The 26636-nt window shown below is 47.0% G+C and overlaps 2 protein-coding genes across 4 annotated transcripts in view; one reads left to right on the top strand and one right to left on the bottom strand.

Annotated features, from left to right (window-relative positions):
* MPRIP (myosin phosphatase Rho interacting protein) overlaps positions 1 to 18818 on the top strand; it is a 114306-nt gene extending 95488 nt beyond the window's left edge. The window contains exons 16-24 of one of the 3 annotated variants that reach the window (XM_066640725.1): positions 604 to 4419; positions 8163 to 8310; positions 9355 to 9472; positions 9813 to 9972; positions 10628 to 10747; positions 10933 to 11019; positions 11839 to 12001; positions 12716 to 12801; positions 16751 to 18818. In XM_066640725.1, the coding sequence (XP_066496822.1) occupies positions 604 to 4419; positions 8163 to 8310; positions 9355 to 9472; positions 9813 to 9972; positions 10628 to 10747; positions 10933 to 11019; positions 11839 to 12001; positions 12716 to 12801; positions 16751 to 16822 (4770 nt within the window). In that variant the 3' untranslated portion in view covers positions 16823 to 18818. Of the gene's footprint in view, positions 1 to 603; positions 4420 to 8162; positions 8311 to 9354; positions 9473 to 9812; positions 9973 to 10627; positions 10748 to 10932; positions 11020 to 11838; positions 12002 to 12715; positions 12802 to 14010; positions 14077 to 16750 lie in introns of all 3 variants that reach the window. The other 2 variants (XM_066640724.1, XM_066640723.1) reach the window with 2 other exon arrangements.
* Positions 18819 to 23955: 5137 nt separating this feature from the next.
* PLD6 (phospholipase D family member 6) lies at positions 23956 to 25687 on the bottom strand. Its single transcript, XM_066640660.1, has 2 exons — positions 25286 to 25687; positions 23956 to 24637 (listed from the first exon to the last, which is right to left on the bottom strand). Exons 1-2 carry the CDS (start codon positions 25647 to 25649, stop codon positions 24345 to 24347), a joined length of 657 nt encoding a protein of 218 aa, XP_066496757.1. The 5' UTR covers positions 25650 to 25687; the 3' UTR covers positions 23956 to 24344.
* Positions 25688 to 26636: the final 949 nt, after the last annotated feature.

Below are 26636 nucleotides of genomic sequence, written 5' to 3'. Positions count from 1 at the left end.
TGTGTATATACTTAAGCTTATGGGTCCACCCTGCCCCAAAGGCTTGAGATGGGTTACCCACAGGAAACCAAATCCCAGCAGAACAGAAATTTGATTAAATTCTCTGAATTTCCCCTCACCCTTTCCCAGTTTAGTTCTGGGCCTCAAAAGCCACCCCCAACAGGTAGGTCTTTCAGTGCTTCCAGAAGGTGGTTAATTGATCTTGGAGTCTTCTTGGCTACCCTCCCTTTCTCACTATCTTTTTCAAATTGTCTGTTTGTCCTATGTTTTTATTTTTCCTGTTTGGTGTTCCTTTTCCACTGTTTTTGTTTTGTTCAGTTTGTTGCTCTTAAGAGTCTTTTGCATTAAAGCCGTGTGATGTTTTATCATTCACATTGTGTGTTTTAAACTGGAAGGAGTTTCTCCTATCTGTCTGAAATGTAGGGACTTTTTTTTTTAAAAAAACCAAACAAAACTGACACCATCCAAAATTGAAGCGGATGGGTTGTGGTCAGACAAAATCCAAGGAGTTGTCGTATGATCCGACATGGCCAGAGGTGTGACACTCAGACCCGGGAGCCGAGAGTGCTACTAATCTCCCATTTAATGCATCTTTTTTTAAAGACGGAGGTGACCACGTCCCCGTCGGGGGCCTGGCAGAGGCTCCATAAAGTCAACCGAGACCTCCAAAGTGAGCTGGAAGCCCAGTGTCAGCGCCAGGAGCTGATCAACCAGCAGATCCAGTCGCTTAAGCGTAGCTATGGGGAAGCAAAGGACGTGATACGGCACCACGAAGTGGAGATCCAGAGCCTGCAGGCGAGGCTTGGCAACGCTGCTGCAGAGCTCTCCATCAAGGAGCAGACTCTGGCCAAGCTGAAGTGTGACTTGAAGGCCGAGAAGGAGAAGGCCGAGGAGCAGATGGAGGAGTGGCAGCACAGCGAGACGGCCCTGAGCTCCCAGCTGAAGGCCAGCGAGCAAAAGCTCAAGAGTGCCGAAGCACTCCTTCTCGAGAAGACCCAGGAGCTGAGGGACCTGGAGACGCAGCAGGCTCTGCAAAGGGACTATCGGAAGGAGGTGCAGCGGCTTCAGGACAGGATTGCCGACTTGAGCCAGCAGCTGAGCGCCAGCGAGCAGTCTCGGATGCTGATGGAAGAGAAGCTGCAGAGGAATTACGAGGCTCTGCTGGAAAGCTGCGAAAGGGAGAAGCAGGTTCTGATCCAGAGCCTGAAGGAAGTGGAGGACAAGGCCAGCGAGTACGAGAATCAGCTTCAAAACCAGGAGCAGCAGATGGAGATCCTGCAGAAGGAGAAACTGACTGCCAAGTTTGAAGGCAGTGAGATTGTCCATCAGCTGGAGGAGCAGCTGGAAATGAAGGAGGCCAGCATCCAGGACCTTGCCGAGCGCATCAGGAGTCTCGAGGAGGAGAGGGATCAGATCAAGTGCAAGTTTCAGGAGCTGATGAACCAAGTTGCCGAGTCCGATCACGAGGTGGCCAAGCTGCAGGCCAAACTGAGAACGGAGGAGAACAAGTACCAGGCTCTGGAGCAGTCGCACGAGGCTGTGTCCAGCCAGTTCCAGAACTTGCAGAAGGTCCTGCAAAAGAAGGAGGAGGAACTGAGAGTGGTGAAGGAAACCCACCTGAGAGTTGTGGGGAAGAAGGGTCCGGACTTTGGGGAGCCCTTGTTTAAAAAGGCTGCCACCAACAGCAGTCTAGAGGAAACGGAAGGAAATCAGCAGGGCAAAGATGTACTGCAAACATTGGGAGATGAGAGCTCAGCGCCCTGTGCTGCTCTGGAGCCTGATGCTACCCAAATTGCAGAACCGGGACCGTTTCAAGGAAGGCTTCCGATTTTGGATTGCATGCTCACTGGTGACGATAAAGATGATGGCCCCAGCAGCAGTCAGAGGCAGGTTTACGAAGATGCCGCAGCCAGTGTTGAAGAGTGTAGGTCCCCATCCAAGTCTCTAGACCTTCAAGAGAAGGAGACTCGTCCGAAGGAGTCGGCAAAATCTGACACAGAAGTCCCCGGAGCCAAGAGGCAGCGGATACGTTTCTCCAATATCCAGTGTCAAAAGTACGTTCACCCTGATGGATCGGAGAAGACCTGGACCAGCAGCACTTCCTCAGACACCAGCCAGGACAGATCGCTTTCCGAAGACAGCATGTCTTCGGAACTGGCTCCCTGTTACCTGGCCTCGGGCGATTCTGATACTTACCTGTCTATCATCCACTCCCTGGAAACCAAGCTTTATATCACAGAAGAGAAGCTGAAAGATGTCACCCTGAAACTCGAAAGCCAGCAGGGCCACAATCAGGACACCCTCATAGCGCTTCACAACCAGTGGGCCAGCACAGAGGCCCAGCTTAGGGAACAGCTTCAGAATAGCCTGGCTCAAGTCGGCGTGTTGGTTTCACAGCTGGAAAACGAGAAACAAGAAAAACTCAAGCTGATAATGTATCACAATGGTGGTCTGGAAGGATTCCAGGGGAGGAATGAACAAGCCTTGGCATGCTTATTGCAGTGCAGACAACAGCTGAGAGCTCTGCCCACATCTGACAAGGAAGAGGAGAGGGAGGTGTCTGGAGATGTCCTGTCTAGTATGGAAACTGCCTTATCTAATGCAATCCAAGTCTTGCAAAAGATGCTTCCTTTGCCAGATCACCAGCCCAGAGAGAGTCCTGCAGCCCAAGCTTTGCACACAGAAAGCAGTCTGGAGGAAGCTGTTCCTCAGCAGCCGAACATGCCATTGTCTGAGCAAGACCAATTAAGGTTCCTCTCCAGAAGGCTGGCTTTTGAAGCCTGCCTGATCCATCGGATAGCAGACTCTTTGAGAGATGCCACTTCCAAGATTTTCCTCGCCCTTGGAGAGATCCATGGCACAGTGGATGCTGTCTTGTTAGAGCCTTCAGATATCTCGCTCATGGCAGTGGCCTTGGCTGACATCTTATCTAAGAAGCTAGTGTTGGAGGATGAGTTTTGGAACCAGGTGGAAGAGTTAAGGAAGCATTTGGGTGCTAAGGAAGAAGGTGAAGGGAGGGAAGGGGAGACCGTGAGTTCAAACGTCCCGCAGGGTCTCATTCACACCATCGCAGATAGCACACTGATCAAAGCAGAGCTTGGTTTTGTGGCCCAAAAACTGAGGGAGTCTTTTCATCAGAGGCTAAAATCCATTGAAGAAGACCTCCACAACACCAGAACTGCCCTTCAGCAACATAAGTGCATGCTGGAGGAAATCATGAAAGCATACAGGACTCCCGAGTTTGACAGTGTGATGCATCAGATTTTCAAAGCCCTTGAAATTCAAGAGGATAGCTCAGAAAGGGCACCGATGAGCCTTCCTGACTGCACCCCAGAAGGCCACGGCTTGCAGGATATTAGCAGCCAAGCTCTGGCTGCTGTTCAGGACGATCTGGCTCAGCAGTTGAAAGACAGAGCCAGTGTATTGGAGGAAATATCTGTTGCTTTGCTGTCCTTGTCCCCGGAGGAGGCCCTCAAAGACTGTTGTGAACTCTTCAGGGTTTTTCACAGTCCTCCCTATAACGCGTGCATGGAGAATCTCCAACGCTTCTCTTCTCTGCTAGTGCAGGATGCGATTATCCAGGCCCAGGTTTGTTACGGGGCCTGCCGAGCGAGGCTGGAAAATGCGAAAGAGGCAACGCTATACAAGGAATCCCTACACAACATGGACGCTCTGTGCCAAGAACGCAAAAGGGCCGTTGTCACCCTCGGGGAGGAGTACGAAGAACTGCTCCGAAAGCAGCAGAGTGAATATGCTGAGGTTATTGCTGCCCTCGAAAGAGAGAATGCTGCCCTTAGAGCCCAAGTAGCTCAGCTTGACAGTCAACGGAGACTCCTGGAAGAGGAAGACCATCAGCAAAGGAAGCAGATGGCAGAGCTTCAGGGCAGATGTGAAGAAGAGATCCGGAATGTGGTTGAGCAGTTAAAAAGCGCCGAGGACAGGCTGAAGACGGAGCGAGCCGAAGGGCTTCACCAACTGGATGCTCTTGTGCAAGACAAGCAGAATTTGGAGAGGTACCACCTGGAGCAGATACAAACTCTAGAGGATAAGTTCCAGGTCAAGATGAAAGAACTGCGAGCCCTCCACAGTGAAGAGCTTCAGGCTTTACAAGAGTGCTACAACCAGAATCTCCAGCGCTTGCGAGGCTCTTTGGATGAGTATCGGAACCAGCAAAACCCAGAAATGTTGCCCATAGCGGCACCTGAAACTGGAGCAGGAGAAGCATGGGCTGCAGATCGGCCCGATGGTGCGATGCAGGTCTCCGAGAGCGAGCTGAGCGCCATGCACGGGTTGAGAGAGCGCGTTCAGGAGCTGGAAGCCCAGATGAACACCATGAGAGATGAGCTGGAGAGCAAGCACCTGGAGGGGAATGCGTCCACCCTAAGGGAGAAGTACCAGAAAGATTTTGAGAATCTTAAGGTGGTCAGCCAAGTCATGTGTCCGTTTTCCACATTTCCATGTGATAACTGCCTTTTTGTTAGGGGAAGTAGTCTTTTAGAATCACAGGATTGTGCCAGAAGAGTGAATGCAATCTTCTGAATTCATTTCATACTTCACAAGCATCGTTTTCATGGTGGGCGATACATTCCTAATCACACTGGGCCTGAAATGCTAAATAGAAACCCCTAGTTGCAGTGTAGACAAATAGCCCATCCTTTTAAAGCTGACTGTTCTTGAGGTGGTGAGGACTGACCCCCCAGGACGTATGCCAACTTAAGGAAATGTGGTCATCACAAGGGTTCCTTCAGATATACTGCCTCTTAACAGACCCTCAAATACCAGTGAGTTACAACTGGCTTGAGTGAACTTCCATTCAGACACCTTGTCTGATTCTTAAAGCAAACTACACAACCACACTTACCCAGGATGTTATTTTATTTGAACAACAGTTAGAATATCAGTGTAAGAAATGGGTGCCTGGAACAATTCCATAAGTAGATATTAGCCATAAGAATCTCACACTCTTAAGTCAATCTCAGAGACAAAATATGACAACGTAATACAGTCATAGATGAAATCTAAGTACATACATATAGATCAGGCATGTACCAAAATCAGGCACCGTTTGGGGCAGACCACCTCCATAGCATATCATGTTCAAGCCATATCTGTTTTGCAATATGGATTGCATAAATGAAGCTTCATTACACAGCTGGAACCTCTGTATCCGCTGATTTGACTCCCCATTGATATTGAGGTCCAGCATTAAATGCCCTCTAACAATGAAAAAAGAATCAAAAGGATGACAGTGATTAAACAGCAAGTTTTGGCATGTGTGAGAGAGAGGCAGAGAGATACTACAGGTAGAGTGGAGATCCTTGGCAGGTACTGAAGAGAAACATAGATGGCGATTGGGCTGTGTCTTGCTGCCTGGAAGGGGGACATGGGGAGAAGGAATCCATGTGACCATTTTAATGATGGAAAGGTGGAATATAAACGTATAAAATAAAAATAGCTATAATTGTATTCAGGGAAGGGCTTGCTGGAGCATTTCATCCCTTTCATATATTTTTAACCTACCTCTTCAGTGATTTTGACTTTCAACCTGTAAGGCACCTTGAAAACAATTTTAGGAAAGTAAGACAAAATTTCAACATTCTTCTGACAAAAATTTAAAACATGATTAAGCAGTAGTAGTAGTAGTAGCAGTAGACCAATTAAACACAAAAAGCAGCCAGCAGGTTAAAAACATTTTAAACTTGTTAACTTCAAACGGGCCAGGCAATCAAGGCTTTTTACTTGGTGTCTGAAATGAGTGTAGGTGTTCCCCGTGCTACCTGGAGGAAGGCATTTTGTGGTTGGTGTGTCCCCACTGACCAGACTCCAGTAAGAAGTAGCCTGTTGTTCTGGAAAGGGCCAGTGTCCCATACATGGTCCAGGACTGTTTTGTAGTCACGATTTGCCTTTAAAAGCGCTTCCTTACAGCAGGGGTTTCCACACCGCATTGCAAAGCCTTGGAGCACCACGAGGCACTCTTTGGAGTGTCGTGAACCACCTGCTGGCCAACAGCAAAACCACATTGCAAAGGATGGTAAGAGGCTCAGCTGGGCTGGCTGACTTCCTGTGCATAGTTCTTACACGCTGGAAAAGGCCTACCTGCCCCGAGCCTCTTATTGGCCTTTGCAGTGCTGTGTCACAGACTCTGAATCTGGAAGTAACTGACAATGATGTCATCACCAGTTGCTTCCGGGCGCAGTGTTTGCAGTGCCAGGGGTGGGGGGCATCACTGGCCCCAGAAAATTGGGAAGCACTGCCTTACAGATCTGACCAAGAATACCCTCCAGCTTTTTCTGTAAGATTTCTTCTACAGCTCATGAGGTTTGCCATGCAGAAAAAAGACAGTCCATGGCAGACGTGCTTTAACAAAGGGTTCTGAAAAGCATCCCAGGACCTGATTAAGCATCGCTTGCTGCCTCGCAGTGCATCTTCTCTGGGTAAATGATGTGCTATGTAAAGAGCATCTTCTCTTTGATAAATCTAGAACAGCTACTTGAGTAGCCCTGAGCAATCGGCGTGTGGAACAGTCGCCCACAGCTGGATGAGCAGCTCTTCTGTTTATTAAGGAACTGATGTTCTTTCATTTTTGAAATAGCATTAAATCAGCCCGGAGGGAAAGATGATGATCGTGCGCTGTCAAGATGTGCACCGACATCTACTCTTTCAGTGCGCAAACAAGTGAGGAAGTTAATCTTTTAATAAGAGCAAATAATTACAGGCATGTCCCAATCCTTTTATGCAGCGTTGGCTTCTTCGCCCTGCAGACTCCGGTAAATTTCACTAAGACGTAAACCGGTGAATGTATTTGGCATTCCTCGGATTTGCGACAACTTGTGCGCAATAAAACCTGTGACTGGACCTGCCAATTAGGGGCCACTCATCCTTTTCCTCCTCGTAATTACAACTTGGCAGCCTAATCCCTAAAGAAGCCAAGCTGACATCGTTCAGCTCTCTAGTCAACCGAAGCCCAAGTGGTTCTGGCACCGAGGAAAGTGAGACGCGCCACTGGGTTTTAAGTGAAGATGGCTCCAGAAGTTTGAGCAGTGATCACTTCACATTAGATCATGAGCAGCTGATCACAAGAATGTAGGTCATATTAAAGGTTCTTGCTTAGAAGGTCATGAATTCAAGCTTGCAGGTTTGTCAAAGCTTCCTTTTGTCAATTGTGAGTAGATTCCCTCTCCTCGCCCCCCCCCAAAGCATATAATTCAAAGCTGTGCATGATTTTTTAGCAAGTGTTCATCCAGCGAACGTAAGGCATCTTACATATTTGTTGTAATAAACTGCAGGCTGTTTCTGGAAAAATGAGATCATCCTTTAAGCAGCCATACAGGAAACCTTTTTTTTTCATTTTTAATGTCAGCTTGTTTACCTTTGCTATAGCTGAGAAAAACTGTAAACATGTGAAGGAAGATTTAAAAGCTGCAACCAGAGAGGCACTTCAGGTGCATTTTAAATGGGGACGTACACTCCTTTCCTCCTGTGCAGGCAGCATATATATTCTGAACCAAGTATCCGTGCCTTGGTGCAAAACAAAAGTTTTGCACAAGAAGATGCCACTAATGACGATTTCAGATCATCGTTTTGCCCCAGACTGAGTGTGTGATCCTTTGGTAAGAAGGTTGTGTAGTGAGATGATAGGGTGCTGGGACTTCCATTGATCCAGGCTCAGTCCTCCTTGAGCAGAACCGTCATGAATTCAGTCCTCCTTCATGTGTTTGGCCCCCGCTCCACTGATTTTATGGTTAAAAGTGTTAACAGCACTATCAAGCAACAGCTATATAGGACAGCACAGGGATGCTTAGCTGGGTTGTCTCCTTGGACTCTACAATGAAATGCTCCAACATGAACTGAAGGCATGTTCTGGTGTAGTGATAGAGGCCCTGTCCAAGCATTTCCACAAGTGCCCATTCCAAAAGGCCTGTTAAGTAACTCTGTCTCTAGTCAGTTAGCTGTTTGGATTGGAGAAGTCATTAGATCTCTCTGGAAAAGCTTCCATCTAGCTTAGGGAAATACTAGCTCACTCATCAGCTTCGCACCTTTAGTTCTGTCTTTTTCGTTTGCATATCCATTCATCCAGACGGTTGCATCACCACCTAGGTCTTTAGGCTGGGTCACTGGGATGTGTGAAGATCGTTCATCAGGACCCCTTCCTCCTTTTTCAGGCAACGTGTGAACGAGGCTTTGCGGCCATGGAAGAAACTCATCAGAAAAAGATAGAAGACTTGCAAAGGCAGCATCAGCGGGAGCTGGAGAAGCTGAGGGAGGAGAAAGATCGCTTGCTGGCAGAAGAGACGGCTGCTACCATCTCGGGTAGAGAAGATGGTTTGAAGGGAATAATGATCTGTGATGGGGGGGGGGACTGCCAGATAGTGGTGGGTCCTACGGCAGGAGTAAGGTGTGTTCTTTTTAGAGGAAGCTAGAAAACCTTACAGCTGGGTTTCCCAAAGTGTGGGTCATGTGGGTTGTGACCTGGGCTCTCCAGCTGCCCTTGCTTCTGGTAGGCTCCAAATTGGAGCAAATCCGGAAGCATGGGGATGGCCTAAAGCAGGGGTGTCCAAAGTTTTTGGCAGGAGGGCCACATTCTGTCTCTGACACTGTGTCGGGGGCCGGGGGGGTAAAAAAGAATTAATTTACATTTAAAATTTGAATAAATTCGCATCAGTTTACACAAATGAATATATTAAAGTTGAACTTATATGAATGAATGAAGGTCTTGCAATAGCTCAAGGCCTATAAAAGGCCTTGGACAAAGCAAGGCTGGCCTTTCCTTTGCTGCTGCTACTACATCACAGATGTGAAACAACAAGCAGTGGAGGGAGCCCTCATCCCACAGCTCACGTGAGAGGTCAAACAATCGCCCTCACGCTGAGAGCAGTTGCATTGGGCCAGTGCAGGCTCCAACAACTCTCTGGAGGGCCAGAGGCTCATTGGAGACTGGGGGCTCCCTGAGGGCCGCATTGAGAGGCCTCGAGGGCCGCAAGTGGCCCCAGGGCTGGGGTTTGGGCACCCCTGGCCTAGAGGCCTCTTCCAGTTTGTGCTGGACTGGTAACCACTCTTCTGGCCTTCACAGTCCTCAGAATGGTCTGTAGAAACCTCTGAAAGCTATTTGCAGTTTTCAGAAGCAACTTCTGGTTTCCTCCCAAAACCCAGAAGTAGCTTTCAGAGGCTTCTGTGAGCCATTCTGAGGCCCATGGAGGGCAGTAAAGTAGGTCACCGCTGTAACCCAGAAGAGGCCTCTGAGGCCTTTCCCAGCACTGCCAGGAGCATCAGGATGAGGTGAGTTACGGCATGGAAAACTGGGAAATACTGCCTTAGAGTATTAACTGTCATCTGCTCCTTTCCTTTGCTGCACAGCCATAGAAGCCATGAAGAATGCCCACCGTGAAGAGCTTGAACGGGAGTTGGAAAAGACCCAGCGCTCCCAGATTAGCAGTATCAACTCTGACATTGACGCCCTCAGGAGTCAGTACCTGTAGGTGTTTCTGTCTACTTTCTTGATTCATTGCTATGGAAAACACTGAGCAGTTCTTGGCATTGGAAGGGTTGCTCTGTTCAGCTACCCCTTTTGCTCAGTGGGGAGAGGAAGAGAGGATAGAATTGGGCCGCCCATGATATGAATCTTGCAGCACCACTAAAGTCCCTTTGGAGTTTTCCCTGGAAGAGCAGAAACTAGAATGCTCTTCTCTTTCCAAATATGGCCATTGTGGAAAGTCTCCTCTGTGTGTTCTGTAAGGGCCAGTTTGTGCAATTCTAGATTTTGCAGTAGGGCTTTATTTGATGGCTGGTTTGGGGTTTTTTCCCCTTTATCTCAGGGAGGAACTTCAATCTGTCCAGCGTGAACTTGAGGTCCTCTCAGAGCAGTACTCTCAGAAGTGCTTAGAAAACGCTCACTTGGCCCAAGCTCTGGAGGCAGAGAGGCAGGCCCTCCGCCAGTGTCAGCGAGAGAACCAGGAGCTCAATGCGCATAACCAGGTAAGACACTGCATAACCACTCTGCTGGGGAAAGAGCACTTTTGTGGTTTTTCCTGGACTGGCTTTCAACCAAGAGATTTCTCAGTTTGACTACCTGCTTTTTAAAATAACTTGGTTTGAAATTTATAAGAACATAAGAAAAGCCCCGCTGGATCAGGCCAAGACCCATCTAGTCCCGCTTCCTGTATCTCACAGTGGCCCACCAAATGCCTCAGGGAGCACACAAGACAACAGACACAACCTGTGCCCTGGTGCCCTCCCCTGCATCTGGCAATTGGAGGCAGCCTACCTCTAAAATTCAATCTTTAAAATTCCGATTCAATCTTATTTATTTATTTAGAATATTTTTATATGCCACTTTTAAACAAAAATGTGTTTTTTCCTGTAATTATTCCCCAATTGTGGAGCTTCCTCCTGGGGGAGCTCTGCCTGACACACTCTGTACTACCCTTGAAGCTCTGAACAAAGTGTGTCAAAGTTGTATCGTTTTGGTTTTGTTCGTGTTGTATCTTTCTGCTTGGTTTGATTTTTCTCTGCTCCATTTTTTTTTCTTTTTAAAATGAGTTATTGTAAAGCCACCATGAGTGCCATATATGGGAGAAAAGGAGCACACGCTTGAAAAAAAAAATAAATGATACATTTGTGGTTCTCGCAGGAGCTGAATAATCGCCTTGCTGCAGAGATCACACGGCTACGGACACTGCTGACCGGGGAGGGCGGGGTAGAGACTGCTGGCTCGCCCCTCACCCAAGGCAAGGATGCCTATGAGTTAGAGGTCAGTAGCATCTGCCTTGACTCCAGATGTATGCAAAACTGACTGGAGTTCAAGAGGCATATGAATGTATTTCTGTTCTTTGGACAGACCACAAGCAGCAGTTAGTGCCGCACTTTGTGTGTCTCCATTTGCTGCGGATCTTTGCCAAATGAAAAATGCCTGTTTGGTTTTGTTCTTCCTCACAGGTCCTGCTGAGAGTCAAGGAATCGGAAATCCAGTACTTGAAGCAGGAAATCAGTTCCTTGAAGGATGAATTACAAACCGCACTGAGGGTAAAGTTCCACGGCCAGGCGTGCTTGTATTTCATGCGACTCAATGCTGTTTTTCTTTTTAAAAAAGACCAACAGTAGGGTCATCTTCATCACAAGTTTGAATAAACTTTGGTAAACTATGGCCTTGCGTCATGTGATGGTACCCCCTAAGTTGTCCTACTCTGAATGGACTACACACTTATTTTAAGCATTAATCCTTAGAGGCCCCAGCACCCCACACCCTGCCCTATTGCAGACCAAGAGACAAGAAGTTTGTAGGCACAGACACTGGAATTGGGTGGCAGCCTCTTGTACGCTTGCCATGTTTCTTACCTCTCCTCAGTGTGGCCTTGACAGAACCCACCCCCCCTGGACCCTGTAGCTGGCTTCAGGTAAGCCAGGAACCCCCTCCCCTTTCCCCAACAGCAGTGCAATCCTGGCAATCACGTTGCTGCAACACCCCTGGCCCCACCCCTTAAGGCAGCTATTTTCAACCACTGTGCTGTGGCACACTGGTGTGCCGTGAATGGTCCCCAGGTGTGAATGGTTCCCCAGGGAATTTGGGAGAGGCTCATTTATTAGTAGGGCCATTGGGGGATGTCTGCCCCCCATTGGCAGCAGTGTGCCTTGTCAATTGTCAAAAAACTGATGGTGTGCCTTGATCATTTTAGTGCCGTGCCAGTGTGCCATGAGATGAAAAAGGTTGAAAATCACTGCCTTAAGGGACCAAATCTAAGCTGGTTGGTTGCGACCCACCAATTTGGGAACCACTTACAGTGGTATCTTATGCCCTGTGGTATGGAAAAGTCTCAACTAAAATGCAACCTCTTTTTCTTCAAGGATAAAAAATATGCCAGTGATAAGTATAAAGACATCTACACAGAGCTCAGCATCGTGAAGGCCAAAGCAGACTGCGACATCAGCAGGTTGAAAGAGCAGCTGAAGGCAGCCACTGAAGCCCTTGGTGAAAAGTCCCCCGAGAACACCACGGTGTCTGGATACGGTCAGTCCTCTGTTAACAGCTCACTGTTTTCTCAGTGCAGGGCAGGCTGCAAAATAAAAGTAGTCTGAGGTGCCATTGAGAGGCTTTTGGAAGGGACCTCTATCACAGCTTCTGTGCTTTAACAACGCACGCTTGGATTACCTGCTACCGTTTTGTATGGCAGGAGGTCTGGTCAGGAGGGTAGAGCCTCCGTCTGCCTGAAGATAACATCCACAAGGTCGCAAGTTCGAGGCCACCGGCACCGTGCGACCTTGGAGCAGCTGACAAGCTGAAGCCGAGCAATTCCATCTGCTCTGAGCGTGGGAGGATGGAGGCCAGAATGTGAAGCCAGATTGGAATGAAACACCTTAAATGTAGTCGTTCTTGAAAGAAAGAACCTTCTCTGAAATTGTAAAAATCCCTATTTAATAGGGATTTAATAAAGCTTGCCTATGTAAACCGCCTTGAATAAAGTCTTGAATAAAGACCAAGAAAGGCAGTATATAAATACCTGTTATTATTATTATTATGGCGTGTAACAGAGTTTGAACTGGTAAGAGTAGGGAGTCTCTTTGGATGCTACACTTGTTCTGGGGAGCAGTCACCTGGCAGTAGTTTGGTCCTGCCTGAGAGACCTCTGGTCACATTTTCTTAGTCTCTGTGTTAACGGCGGGTAAGAGGCTTTGCAATTGCAGTGCTTTCAACTGAAATGGCTCCCTCTTCTGTCCCATCCAGATATTATGAAATCCAAAAGCAACCCTGATTTCTTGAAGAAAGACAGGACCAGTGTTGGCCGACAACTAAGAAATATCAGGTCAAAGGTGAGTTCACATTGTCTTCCCCCAACCTTCCTAGTTTAGTAAATTATACTTGTGTAGGATATGAAATTACAGCATGTTGAACAAACACCGTGGCTGTAAGCCTGTGATGGGGTCTCTTGTTTTCAAAGTTGGGTTACCAGCATGCTAACTGGAGTCCCTGTGATTTGTACTGCTAGTAATTTGCCCAAGTCTTTGCACTGTATGCTTCTGGAGGGCATGAAAGTATAGGAGCATCTGTCCTCAACTAGTCCACAATGGCATGCCAATCCACACTGACAGGATTAGTCTCTGCCAGGGCCATCTTCCCACTCCAGTGGTTCCCAAACGTTTTAGCACCAGGACCCACTTTTTGGAATGACAGCCTGTTGGGACCTACCAGAAGTGATGTTGTGAACCTGGAAGTGATGTCATGGCTGAAAGTGACATCATCAATTTAGGCTTCAAACCTGAGCCACTATCAACCAAAGGTCCCATTACACAGCATGCCTGTGCTATAAGCTCAGAATTCAAGCATTCCAGCTCGGACGTTAAAGCTGAGCAGATTTGGATTCTGCTTCAACCACACAGCCCTCCCCCCTTTTCCAGCATCCTGACTTCCCACCTATTCAGGGCAAAGCACCAGGCCTCTCCCCCATCAGGAGCCCACCTTGCCCAGCAGCTCTGTAACCTGTAATTTCAGCTTTGTATTTTCAATAGTGCAGCACAACCCACCTGAAACTGGCTTGCACCCACCTAGTGTGTTGCAACCCAGTTTGAGAAACAGTGTCCTACTCAGTATTACAACACCTGTGCTGCAGCATTCACAGCTCAGTAGGATTGGACAGAATGGCTACATTAATGGTAATGGCTACGTATGGCCCCAGCAAGTCTTAAGGCAGCCAAGTTTAATTAAGTTGGCCTAGTAAGTAGCCTGTCCCAGCAAAATACAAAAACTTGCCATGTTTTGGAATACAGATGCATTTAGTGTTGTGCAAATGAATCCCTTTTTTGTGTATTTGTTTGATACCATTTCCTTTTTTGGTCTTTTGTGATGGCATGTAAAAGAACATCTCTGGTCTAGAAGCCATGAAATCCCTTGTTCTGGTCTGCCTCATTCTTGCCAGACTAGGAGAAAAGGTGTTGGGATGGTGGGACTTCCAGTGCAATCAGGATTTATGTATTTCTTGTTTTGTTTTTGTTTGTCCGTTGTCTTTGCCTTTCCTCTGACAGTCCGTTATTGAGCAGGTCTCATGGGATAACTGAAATGCACCAGGTTCCAGGTTCCCTGTCATATAGGTAATCCAACCAGCACCTGCCAAGCAATGCTGCTCCTCTGAGGGGCAGCTCACTCAGTGCATGGCCTGCTCACACTCCATGGCTAAAAATAATTTTATTTTTTTCTTCTTTTCAATTACATGGAATTCTCTGCATAATGGGTGGGGGAGGAACAGGAGCCGGAATTTAAAGTGGAGCCAAAACTTTATCCTACCATATGAATGGCTGCTTCTGAGGCTCACCCACCCTTCTGCCCTGCCCTGCCCGACATACATCACTAGAACAATTTTCTCACCTTCTGAAATGCACGAAGGGGTTCCGTGTTTGAGGGCATGGGACCAAAAAAAGTGCATGCTGGATGAATATGCATGTCTCAAACTAAACTCTCTACAACAGGCAGACTTGCAAACAGATGGGTGCCTTTGATTCATTGGGTTCAGCCTTTGGGAAAGGGTGAATCGGAGCAAACTTATTGCTAGAAGTCCTAGTTGCACTTCCACAAACGAGGCATCTTGTCTCTGTCCATTCCTTGGAACATGCAAACTATTGATTAAATATGGTGGACCTAAACTGACCAATATACCTCGGTGCTGGTATCATGTCCACATCCCCCACTATCTCAACTATCGGAAACCAGTAGTCTGGTTTTCATAATGAGGCAAAAGGAAGCAGCTGTTCTCCTTTTGTAGTGAGGGCTTATCCAGAAATGCCATTTGCTTGCTTTTAGAGACCTGTATAAGGGAGGTGTGACTTTCCCAAAATGTAATTTCAATCTAAGCATTGAAATTTATTTTGCTTATTTTTAATACACTGATGCATAGTGGCCTAACAAGATATGTAACTGATCTAAAAGAGGTACTTGGATCTGTTTTTTAACGGAACAAAAAAATACAGTAGCGTAGGTTGGTGAATTTTTTTTTTTTGTATACTGTCTCTAAACATTTTCTTCTCTAGCCACCTGTAGAGGGAGAATGATGATAACTGGAAAGAAGCAACTGCTGCATGATGTTCTGGTAACCTGCATTATGCATGGTAACCCATGTGGGAAAAGATAGTTTTCATTAATGTTAGTCTTGCAGTTAGTTGATAAAAGTTATGCTGTTCTTAGAACGCAGCTACACATACCTCAGAATCATGTGGTGATGCTTTTGGTTCAGCTGTGTCACTTTGTCCTTGTGTGATATTTTCAGAATGATTTCCCCAAATTAAAAAAAAAAAAAAATCACTGCACGTAGAAAACAAGCATGAGAGTGAAGGATTTATTCATTCATTCATTTACTGTATTTCTACTCCACCTTTCTACCCAAAGGGACCCAAGGTGGCTTGGATTCAAAGATATTTTAGCTATCTGAGTGTTCAAAGATATTTTAGCTATCTGAGTGTAGGGAGGTTTTGTCATGGGGGAGCATTCAAGCTCACATCAGCACACTACCCTGCAGCCTGAAGTGACTTAGAGCCCATACAGGTCTACTCAGAAGTAAGTCCCATTATTGGCAGTGGGGTTGACTCCCAGGACAGTGTGGATAGGATTGTAGCCATAGTCCAGTAAGAGCTACACTGCAGTATTCTGCCACATGTTTAGCTCAGGCTGCAATCCTAACCACACTTTCCTGAGAGTAAGCCCCATTGCACAAAATAGGACTTACTTCTGAGTAGACCTGGTTAGGATTGTGCCCTCAGCTGTGGTGCTGTCAGCAGTTTTGTTGTGAGTTTCAAAGCAGAGTTTCAGTCTGTACTGTCTTCTGTTACCTACCATTGTAGAGACAGGAGCAAACTGTGCAGACTTGTGTTGGTGATTGTGATCAGGTCTCACTGTAAAAAATGTATGTTCCAGTGTGTAGAGCCAGGTTCTGTCACACAGTTTGGGGGCAGTATTCCCAGGCTTAAGACTGGGGAGCTGTCGTTAGCCTTTTCACTAGCCCTGAGTTCAAACACTTCTTTGTATCCCAAGTACATATAGCAAACATGCCAAAAAAAGGCAACTACTCATCTGGCTGCTGTCAGCAGTTAAAGCAGGGCTCATAATGTACCTGTAACCAGCTGAGAAGTTTTAACCTAGAAATCGAATACATGTTCAAGTGGCTTAGGCTGCAATCCTAACCACACTTTCATGAGAGTAAGCCCCACTGACCTTCTGAGTAGACCTGGTTAGGATTGTGCCCAAAACTAGACAGGTACGGCAGTTAAAACTCTGTCATGATGAGCTGCTTTCAGCTTTGTCCTGGTGGACTCTGGTACCTGTAACAAAAACAACAACCCTGCAGTGTTTGCCCTTGTCCAAGAAGACTATCAATGATGTGAAGATACCTGCTTGTGAATAAATTCTTCATGAGCACCTGGTGCTCCCAAACCCTGGATGCCAGAACAGAATAGGCTGCCCTCCAGAATACCATAGTTGTGGGGCTAGAACAACTGTGGAATACCAAGTTCCAAATTTCTCTCCCACCTAAATTAGTCATGCCTGGGGTCATACAGTTCATTTGCAGTCTTTCTACGCCCTGGATTGATTCATCAATAACACCACTCCATAATGGTGCATTTTCTTAAGCATGTTTTTCTACTCTATCCATCGAGGCGGCCATCTCTTGGCTTTTCTTTGCCTGATCATCTGTGCCACTTCTGCATCGTAAGTCGATGGTTCCTCCCAACAACATTTAACATTTTGTTCTTTCTTCTCCCCCCCCCCCCCCGGCAGAGTCTGAAGGAAGGCCTGACGGTGCAGGAGCGCCTCAAGCTCTTTGAATCCAAGGACTTGAAGAAAGACTAGTTCTCTCCTTCCTGTTCGGCTTGACCACGCACACCTCCTTGCTTGCGGCATCACGGCACAAGCACCCTTTTGTTTTTCGTTCCTCCTTGTTGCTGTTTTGGGATTTTTTTTTTTTGTATGGATGCTCAAGAAGCAAAGACTGAAAAATATTGAGAGTTCTTTTGCCCACCATCAGTGGACTCCTCACCCTGACTCATAAAGTTCACAGTCCTGGCAAGAAAGGAGGGAGAGATCAGGGACTTGCCCCCTTTTTTGGTTCTCCACGTAGAAGTCCTTCCTACTGTATATCCATTACACTAAGTGTCAGTATTAAGGCTCAACAGCCAATTGATAAGCTAGCTCTGTTTTACCGAATGCTTTGGTATAGCAACAGGGCCTGGGGGGGAGGGGGACACTGTGCTTAGCTCTACCACTGCTGAGCGTAATGCAGCACTCGTGCATGCTTTGAGCCAAACATTGCACCTCTGAATCAAAAACATGTAGGTCTGTTCTTTGTACAGCACACCCCCTTATGCAGCTTCCTTGGGGGGTTGCAGTACCACAAACCACTGTTTGCTGTTTGGAAAAAAAGGCAGTTGAGACAGCCATGATTATATCCTGCATGGTCCAGCTGTGTGATCAAATCTGGGGATGTATTCACCTAAAGTAGCTTAGAATTACCCTGAAAAACTTTTACTAAACCCCTTTGCAATTGCAAATTGGGGCATAACAGTACTCCTACTAAAACGTATCAGTACCCCTTAGGCTCTTGAAGAAATATCCTCCCTAAAATCACCAGCAATGTGTCCCCCTTCTAGCCCCCATTCAGAGCGAGGCTGCAGCACCAGTAGTGTCAAGGGGCTTCATCTGCCTGTATTTAGGTAGCACTGTGTGTTTCAGATACTTCTCTGGTCTAATCTGCTGTGAACATAAGCTGTTCTGCCCAGAAACTCAGAGATGAAACTTTCTTAAAATATGGTCTTTAATGTTAAACATTAATATTACGCATTCTTTACTCTCGTTTCCTAGGAATACTTTTGGCCATCTTCCACTATGCAACCAATAGGATCGTACAGAATTGTAAATAGCTGAACAGTTTGCAGAGCAGGATGGCCACTGGCAAACTGATGAGTACAAAGTGGTTGGGACAGCACAGCTGAAGTCAAGTCAGACTCCCATAAAGGCAAAAAATGGGCCTTGGCCTCAGGTGTGACTTTGGACAGGTCTTAAAAACAGTTGATAAGAGAGGATTTGTCTACATGTGCATGCAGACCGGTAGCATCTGTGTGTGGATATTCAGTTGCAAGATGGCAGTAGAGAAGGAGGTTTAAACAGCAGGAAAATGGGCAGGTCAAGAAATAAACCTACCAAAAGGTGGTATTGGGGGGCGGGGGAATCGGGTCAAAAGTTAGAACGTCTGTCAGTGCATTTGTCTTTAACTAAGCAGTTTTACTTGGAGCAGGTGGGCTTAGGGATATTTTTTTCTACACACTGGACCCCCAAGGATGTAGGGAGAGGAATAAATATGCTTCAGTGTACTGGGTTCCTCGGAGAATTAGCTTTTCCCAGGCAGAACACTGTCCATGAAGAAGCTTTGAACAGGATATGTACATTTCTTTACAAAAACAGGGGTTCATTGCTCTTTAAACAACTCAGTACAGAGCTCTGACAGCTAATTTTGGCTTCAGGAGAACTGTATGGGGCAGGGGGGCTTTGGAAAGTTAAGATTGTCTGTCTTGCTGATTATTGCGTATGCCACTAATTCTGCAGCTTCCAGGTGACTGGGAGAAGTCTGAGACTAAATACTATTTGAGCTTTTGGGCAGACATGGATCTGTGAAATAAGGTTATGCAATTGCAGGCTAGCAGTAGTGGCCAGCTTCTCTTGCAGCTTCATACTGTCCTTAATGCTTTATTAGACATGCAGCTTCAGCAAAATCTAGCTGATTCCAAATGAAAATCCCTTTGGAGCAAGAGGATACATGAGGTATGTTAGTGTAAACAAGGTTACCTGTTGTGTGTATGCTCTTTATAAGGCTGTTTCACAGATCGCAATAAGCGTTATCTGTGGACCTTTGATGCTATTCATGGCTAGGCCTAGGGCTCTTACGTTTTCGGTGTTACGTGATGCTCCTTCATGGGTTGCCGTTGGCCATAGTAGCGGAACTTTGTACTTTCCTGTTGCATGTCTGGTACTTTCTTTCTAAGTAATATGAAAGTAAGAAGGGATAGTCTTGGTGCAGTTTCTCCAGGTGGAGACCAGAACAAAAGATGGGTAACTCGCATATCTTATCACCACCTGGGGTAGCCGAAGGAAGAAGGTGATATGGCACCTGTGTTTTGGTTTGTTCTCTTGTCCCTTTCGCTTTGACCAAGATTCTAACTAGGCTGACGGAGCTTATTTTTCCAGCTTGTTCACTGACAACTGCAGTAAAACATGCCAGAGGAGTGAATTATCTCTTGCAGAAGTGTAACAAAATAGATTTGATGTCCTATCTCCTCTACATTTCTCAATGTTTGGGTTAAAAAGACAGTGAAGCAACCAAACCTGCTTTTGCTCCTGACAGTCTGCTGTGACAAGGCATTACTCCATATGGACACAACAAAACAAGTCCGTATCCTGGGAACTGTCCTTTTTTGAATGACTCTAAGGCACGCTATGTGGATATATAGATAAATCTGTTGCAAACTGCTGCACTTTGTGCAACCAACACTACAAAAAGATCCAGAATGTGGCAGTCTAGTGGAAACAGGTCAATGCAGATGGATGTACAGTTAAAAAAAAAAAATACACCTGCATAATGGCTTCCTAAATCTTGGCTCCTGCTGACTTTTTTTTTTTTTTTACTTCCAGAGCAGAATTCAGTTCTCTGGTAGTTTTCCTTTGTTGTCTTAAGAAATGGAAAAGGAGGATGGCTTGTGCTCATGTGCAGAATCCAAGCAGGCTGTTTTTCCTGTGGCAGAGGCTGCCTGCAAGTAGCCCTATACGTTGTGTAAAAAAAAAATGTTGCTTTTTGTAATGACAATATACTTGATTAGACTCCCCTTAGACTTTTGCATTTTGGTGGTTCTTAGGCAGTACCTAGTTTGTTGTGAACACTTCCAGGCACACGCAACGCTCTGTGTAGCTTTTCCTTTGTAATTTTTCCCCCATTTTTTAAAAAAAGCTTTGTTATTCTCTTTACAAATAATTTAAAACCTGTATAGTATTCAAAGCACGCAATGTAAATATTTATTACTCAAAAACTAGTGGAGGGTTTCGTGGGGTGGAGGGGATGACAGGTTTTTTTGGTTTTGTTTAGTTTTTTAAACCTTGTTCTAATCCAGATGTCCTTTTGACTTGGAAAAGGAAATTAGTGTAACCTGATAAACCCACTCTATGTCCCCCTACAGAATGCTTGTTGGTTTGTTTTGAATGTTATAAATATATTTTTAAATTTTCTCTGATACCTTTTTAGTTTTGGATGTGCCTGTCCAAAGAACAGGTACAGTGTTTCAAAATCTCCTTCTCTGTATACACTGATCTTTGTTCCCACTCAATTCAATAACCTCATAGTTGACAGTGGCAAACTCCTCTTGGGTGTTCAAGTCTACTATATTTAGATAGCGGTGGTGGTAGCAGCTACTCTTGTCATTAAACACACACCAATATTTTTGCATGGTAATTCAATACTACTGCAGAGTCAACTAAGGGTTTCTGGAAGGGAACTAAGCAGAGTTTGATTTCCTCAACCCACTCACCCTCAAATTGCATTTAAGTAAAGGATGACTGTTCAACTTACAGTTTAGCTACATTACATTACAGTGGGGTCTCCAACTGTGAGTTGGAGTACTAACAATATCTTTAGCCATAGAATCTGAAAAGTTCATGGAAGCAGATGGAAGTCCATAACTGCATGACTTTGGGAACAAGGTTATAGGGAGAAAAATCCAAATGTTTTGCTTTTACTAATGGTATCTGAAAACCCTTGGGTCACATGTGGAATTTCACTGGAGGGTAAATGAAAATGGGGAGTTGACAGTGGAACCAAATCTAGTGCCACGAGTACTAACACACCTGGATGATAAGGACTTGTTAAGGATAATCATTTCATTCTGCTACTAAAGGAACACTGATTCTAGTCTAAAATACCAGGTTTCATCTGTAAGAAAGCTTCTGAGTACACATCCTACATGGAAAAAGCAAGAGCCTGCAATCATATTGGAATAATTGCGTGAATGAACAAGTAAGTTACAGGGATGGTATTGTGACTCAGGCTCTTCTGCCTACACAGCACCAGCTTAGTTCCTAACAATACCTAGGCAATCATTTATTGCCTCATCACCAAGCAAACCCTGAAGAGCTTCATCGCCAAACTGACCATGACTAGAACATGCAGCAGCCATTCAAGAATCAAGCATGAGGAGAATGTACAAGTCCTACAAGAATGTACAAGATTCTAAGGCAGACTAAGGCCAGTTGTGGGCAGTTAAGCTGCTGACACAAACAGCAACTCCTGCATGCAAGAGGCAGATTCCAATAAAGCCAGCCCACTAGAAGACTGCCGGGAGGTCCTGGTGGGTTCAAGTGTCCAATGTTTTTGCTAAGTAAAATGTGTTTTGAGTCAGCTCCTGAATTTGGAAGGTATCTTTCTCCAATTGTTTGTTTTCATGCTTTTTAAAAGAGCTATTTCCCTCTTCAGCTGTTTTCTGTAATAGATGTCACAATATTTATTCCTTACAAACTTTGTGTGACATGCTAGGGTTCCCCTGGATATAGCTGATGATTTTTATTTTGTAAATATAATTACTTAACTATACAAAAAACTATATCGTAATAAACTATTTTTGCACCACCCTTGGCATGCTGTGGAGAAACTTCTTATTGCAGCAAATATCAGTTCAGCATTACTTGTAGGAAGCTCTTGCATCCTTCAGCACATACAAAACCTTGCTAATTGGGTAAGAGGCACTTTTTCAGGTGGGTGCTCTTTTATTTAGCAAGGGGAGAGTAACTGGCCTTCCTCACCCCAGCACTGTCTTTTCTAGTGGCTGTCTGCTGGTGTTTTGCATCTTTTAGATTGTGAGCTCTTTTGGGACAGGGAGCCATTAGTTATTTGATTTTATCTGGAAATCGCTTTGTGAACTTTTCTTGAAAAGTGGTATATAAATACTGTTAATAATAGTAGTAGTAGTAGTAGTAGTAGTAGTAGTAGTAGTAGTAGTAGTACACATCTTTCTAATAGAAAGAGCACTCCGTATATGCTCACTTCTCAGACACACTGGGATCTTACTGTCCTAAAGTACTGTGATAAATCACAGGTGCTCATTGTGAAAATGTTTAATAACCACAATATTAACACATACTAATACAAAATCTGTTCGGTTGCTCATATTCGTTAAATGTTAAACTTGAGAGCAAAGCAGCTCTCTGCAACAAAATTGCCACAAGTGATCACATTAAGAGGCTTTTCAGGAGCAAGAGGTGGTTTCTTCTTTTTGGGAACTGCTTTTATTCAGAAAAAAATGGTTGGACTGTACTTCTCCCATAGTCCTGGTGATGACGCACCTGGATTCCTACAAAAACGAGGACCATTCAGTGCCACAGAGTTTCCCTTCCCCAATCCCCCGTTTCCTGTCCCCAAACCTGCCCCCCCCAACTCTGCAAAGGTCCCCAAGAATGCAAAACTGAATATTCTTTGGGGAAACTCTTCTGAGTGCATTCAGTGTCTGGAGGGTCACAAAATGTATTCCCCCTTTCCACAGTTATTGCAGAGTACTAGATTAAACAAATGGCCCAATCCTGAGCATGTTTACACTGCATATTCTTCCTGGCATACAAGGTCACAACAAACCCGTTGAAGGAACCATTTAACCCCAAATAAAATTAGTAAAATACACCAACTTAAGAACAGGAAAGGTTATACAGGAGGAGGGTGGATGACAGGCAGGGATGCCTCTGGGGGCATCAACCTAAGGACAGACAGGATAAAATATTTCTTTACTCAGCAAGTGGTTGGTCTGTGGAACTCCTTGCCACAGGAAGTGGTGCTGGCATCTGGCCTGGATGCCTTTAAGAGGGGATTGGACACATTTCCATGATAAAACATAAGGAAGTCTTTACCTTTAAATATGTTAATCAAAATAAGAATTGCATATGCCAGAAACAGCTGGGCACACATGGAGGCCCTGAAGGAGAGAAAACTGAGGTTAGTAGGGAATGGAGTGTGTCCCCCCACCCAGGGCCTCTGAGAGGAGTTTTATCAGGGGGTGCAAAGTTTCTTTGAGGCCCCTTTGCAAAGAAGGAGGGGTAAAACAGCGGGGGAGGGTGGTGACAGGCGAGCAAAATGGGCGGGGAGGGTAGAGACAGCTGGAAAAGTCTCTGGAGCCCAGGTCTACCCACCCATGTGGCATCAGTAGTGTCTCCAGCATACCCACTCCTGGTAGTGTCCCAGCATCCAGTGCGGGCAACAAGTCTGAGTAGATGGGAAAATGTCAGATCCCGGGAAGTTTCTAGGCCCCTCCTTTGGCTGCAGGCCCCCCCATTTGACCCCCTCACCTAGGCCCTGCCCTCCCCCACTTTCCTTGGGCCCGCACTGTTAAGTACCCACACTTCTGTGGGCCCCCTCCCGCCTATGCCCTCAGCTGTACTCACTGAATGGGGACCTTGTTGGGTGATGGGTGCCTCAGGATTCATCATCCGGGGGGCTAGTGCCAGGGCCCAGCGTGCCGAGGGAGCTTCAAACCCTTTGCGAATCATTGTCTGAATTGTTCCAAACCTAGTGATTCCAAGGTTTACACAGTTCCAGGGGGGCCTGTGTGGGCGAGCGTTTCAGCCAAATATTCGAAGAGGATGCGCAAATCCTCTAAGAAGGCTTCACTAGTAAGCAAGTCGATAAACATTGCCCACTGTTCCCGATGTTCAGTCCTGTTTGCCGGTGTAGAGATTCGTGCCTATGGTGTGAATGTCAAAGGGCGCTCTGCGAAGTTCGGTGCCGGCGGCGCAGTACTGCGCATGCGTGAGTTCCGCCCAAACTGCCACCTTGCCCAGCAACAGGCGCGACCCTCTGACGCAGCTAGTTTCCCGTGTGGGTGGGGGAAATGGAGCCGAGTGCATCCCAAGTCAGACACACTGGGATCTTACTGTCCTAAAGTACTGTGATAAATCACATGTGGTCATTGTAAAAATGTTTAATAACCAAAACATTAACACACATGAAGCAAGGACTCTTGTTCAGGTGCTCATATCCACCATATTCTTCTGGCACTTTCCAAAAGTCCTTGCAAACAGTACAACAAAACCTGCCACCCTGTCCAGCCATGCTCCTTTCTGCATACAGTTAAACTGTAAAGAGGCTTTAGAAAAAACATGAACTGCTATTTAAGTACTTTCTTCCCCCACATCAGAGCACTTTGTTCAGTCAACAAAGTACATCCTTTCTAGCCTGTTCTTCAGGAAAGAACTTCCCAAGCGAATATGTTGCTGCTGCTGTCAAAAGGGACATTCTGAAATGTTTAACCTGAGAGCAAAACAACTCTCTGGAACAAAATTGCCACTTAAGCAATCACTTGTTAAATGGCTTTTCAATAGCAAGAGAACATTTATTCTTTTTTGGTACCTGTTTTTCTTCAGGAAAAAATATATAGCTGGCTGGATTGTAGTTCTCCCACAGTTTTTCAAATTCTGCCAGGAAAACTTTCACACAGTCTGCGTCCTCCATGATCAACACGTTCTCCCTGTTGGTTTGGATGGCTTGAGTGGTCCAGTTGAGAGAGCCTGTGATCACCACCTTCTTATCTATGATGGCAAACTTATGATGCATGTACCCTTCGTCCTGGTCATGACGCACCTGGATTCCTATACAAACAAGGAGAACTGTTCAGTGCCACAGAGCCCACTTTCCCTTTCCCAAGCCTGCCTTCCCCCGCCCCCGGACACTGCAACAGTTCCCAAGAACACAAAACTGAATCTCCTTTAGGGAAACTCTTCTGAGTGCATTCAGTGTCTGGAGGGTCACAAAATGTATTCCCCTTTTCCACAGTCATTGCAGAGTACTAGATTAAATAAATGGCCCGATCCTGAGCATGTTTACTCATCAGTAAGTGGGCACAGAGCTGGCCTGCGAGTTAACTGTGTGAACACTGAAATGTTTAAGCTGTGTATTCTTCCTTCACAACAAAGCCATTAAAGGAACCATTTAACCCCAAATAAAGCTATTATTTCTTTACCTTTAGTAAGATAAACACCTGGGACCACCAGGCACCAACTCAAGCCCCCCCTCACCTGCTTCACTAGGACACCACAGCTGCCCACCCAAGTCCTGTCCTCACCTGCTCTACTGTTGCTGGGGCACCACAGCTGCTAAGCCCACTCCCACTCAAGGCCCGCCCTCACCTTCACTACTGTTGCTAGGGCACCACAGCTACCTAGCCCCGTCCCCAAGCTCCACCCTCACCCGCTCTACTGTTGCCAGGGCACCGCAGCCGCCCGGCCCCGCCCCCTCACCTGCTTTGCGGAGCCGCCCGACCTGGGAGCCTGCGAGAACCATGTAGTCGGCGTCGGTGACGACACGCACGCGCACGCCGCGCCGGTGCAGGAGCAGGACGGCGCGGCCCAGCTGCGGGCTGGAGAAGGCGAAGAGGCAGAGCTCGAGCGAGCGGCGAGTCGTCAGCAGGAGGCCCACCAGGCGGCCCAGCGCGCTCTCGCCGTGCGGCAGCGGGCACGCGCACTGGAGAGTCGGCCCCGGCCCCGCCGCCGCAGCCAGCAGCCCCTCCACGCACGTCACCCGCGAGGGGAAGAACAGCACCTCCCGCGCGCGCCGCCGCCGCCCGCGCAGCAGCAGCCAGTAGGCCGCCGCCTCCAGCGCCATGCACAGCCCCAGCGCCAGCACGGCGCGCGCCGGCCATAGCCTCATCCCGCCTCGCCGAATCAGAGTGAGGGGGACGAGCCGTCACTGCCGCGCATGCGCATCCGCCTCGCGCCCAATCAGAGAGCCGGACACCGACGCGCATGCGCAGAGCCTCTGCGCTCGCGCCCAATCAGAGTGAGAGGGACGAGATACCACTGCGCCTCGCGCCCAATCAGAGTGGGGAACCGAGATGCCGCTACAGCGCCTGCGCACTCGCTTCTGCGCCTCGCGCCCGAACTAACGGTCGCTCTGAGGCGGCACGAATGCCGCTAGCGCGCATGCGCTTCGCCTCGCGCCCAAGCAACGGTCACAGTGCGGGGAGCTCGCGCCTCTACTGCGCATGCACGCTTGAAACATGCTAAGCCAGACTTCCCTGGGGCAGGGGCCCTTTATTGGCTTGGCCACCTGTTGCAGACACCTGGTCCACTCAAGCACCACCACACAACCAGAATAAAGCTGCTGGAGCCCCCCAGTTCCTGCTGCAGTCTCCACTGAAGCCCTCAGCCAGGGGAAAGGCCAGCCTGTGGCCGCCTCAAGCAGGCCTCCTTCGGGCCTCACAACAACCCTGAGAGGTGGGCACGACTGAGCAGGCGACTGACCCAGGGCCACCCAGGAGGCACCGTGGCCCATTGCCCCCTCAGAGCATGCCCTTGAAAGCCTCACAGGGCGGCCAGAGAGCTCAGGGCACAATACACGGTTTCTTCCCTCCTTTGGCCCTCACAACAACCCTGTGAGGTGGGTGCGACTGGCCTAAGGCCACACAGGAAGCTCCATGACTCGAACCCAGACCTTCCTCCCAAACCACGACACCCCCCCCCCCCCGGCTCCCGTAACTATAGTTAGTTGTGAACCAACTCTGGCCCCAAGCTGTTCTTGGGGGTTGTCACACACTGAAGGCAGGCCTAGGAATGGACAGGAAGTACTTTAAACATCAAACTCTCATAAAAC

Source organism: Tiliqua scincoides, chromosome 13 (assembly GCF_035046505.1).
Source record: "Tiliqua scincoides isolate rTilSci1 chromosome 13, rTilSci1.hap2, whole genome shotgun sequence".
Classification (NCBI taxonomy): domain Eukaryota; kingdom Metazoa; phylum Chordata; class Lepidosauria; order Squamata; family Scincidae; genus Tiliqua; species Tiliqua scincoides.
The sequence above is the reverse complement of the archived record's forward strand: the minus strand, read 5'-3'. Positions and strand labels throughout refer to the sequence as shown.

Excerpts from the sequence above, each read along its gene's own strand:
- PLD6 (XM_066640660.1), bottom strand. The coding sequence starts at position 25,649 with ATGGCGCTGGAGGCGGCGGCCTACTGGCTGCTGCTGCGCGGGCGGCGG. Across the intron at positions 24,638-25,285 it reads CGGGCGGCTCCGCAAAGCAG|GAATCCAGGTGCGTCATGAC; the intron begins GTGAGGGGGCGG and ends TTGTTTGTATAG.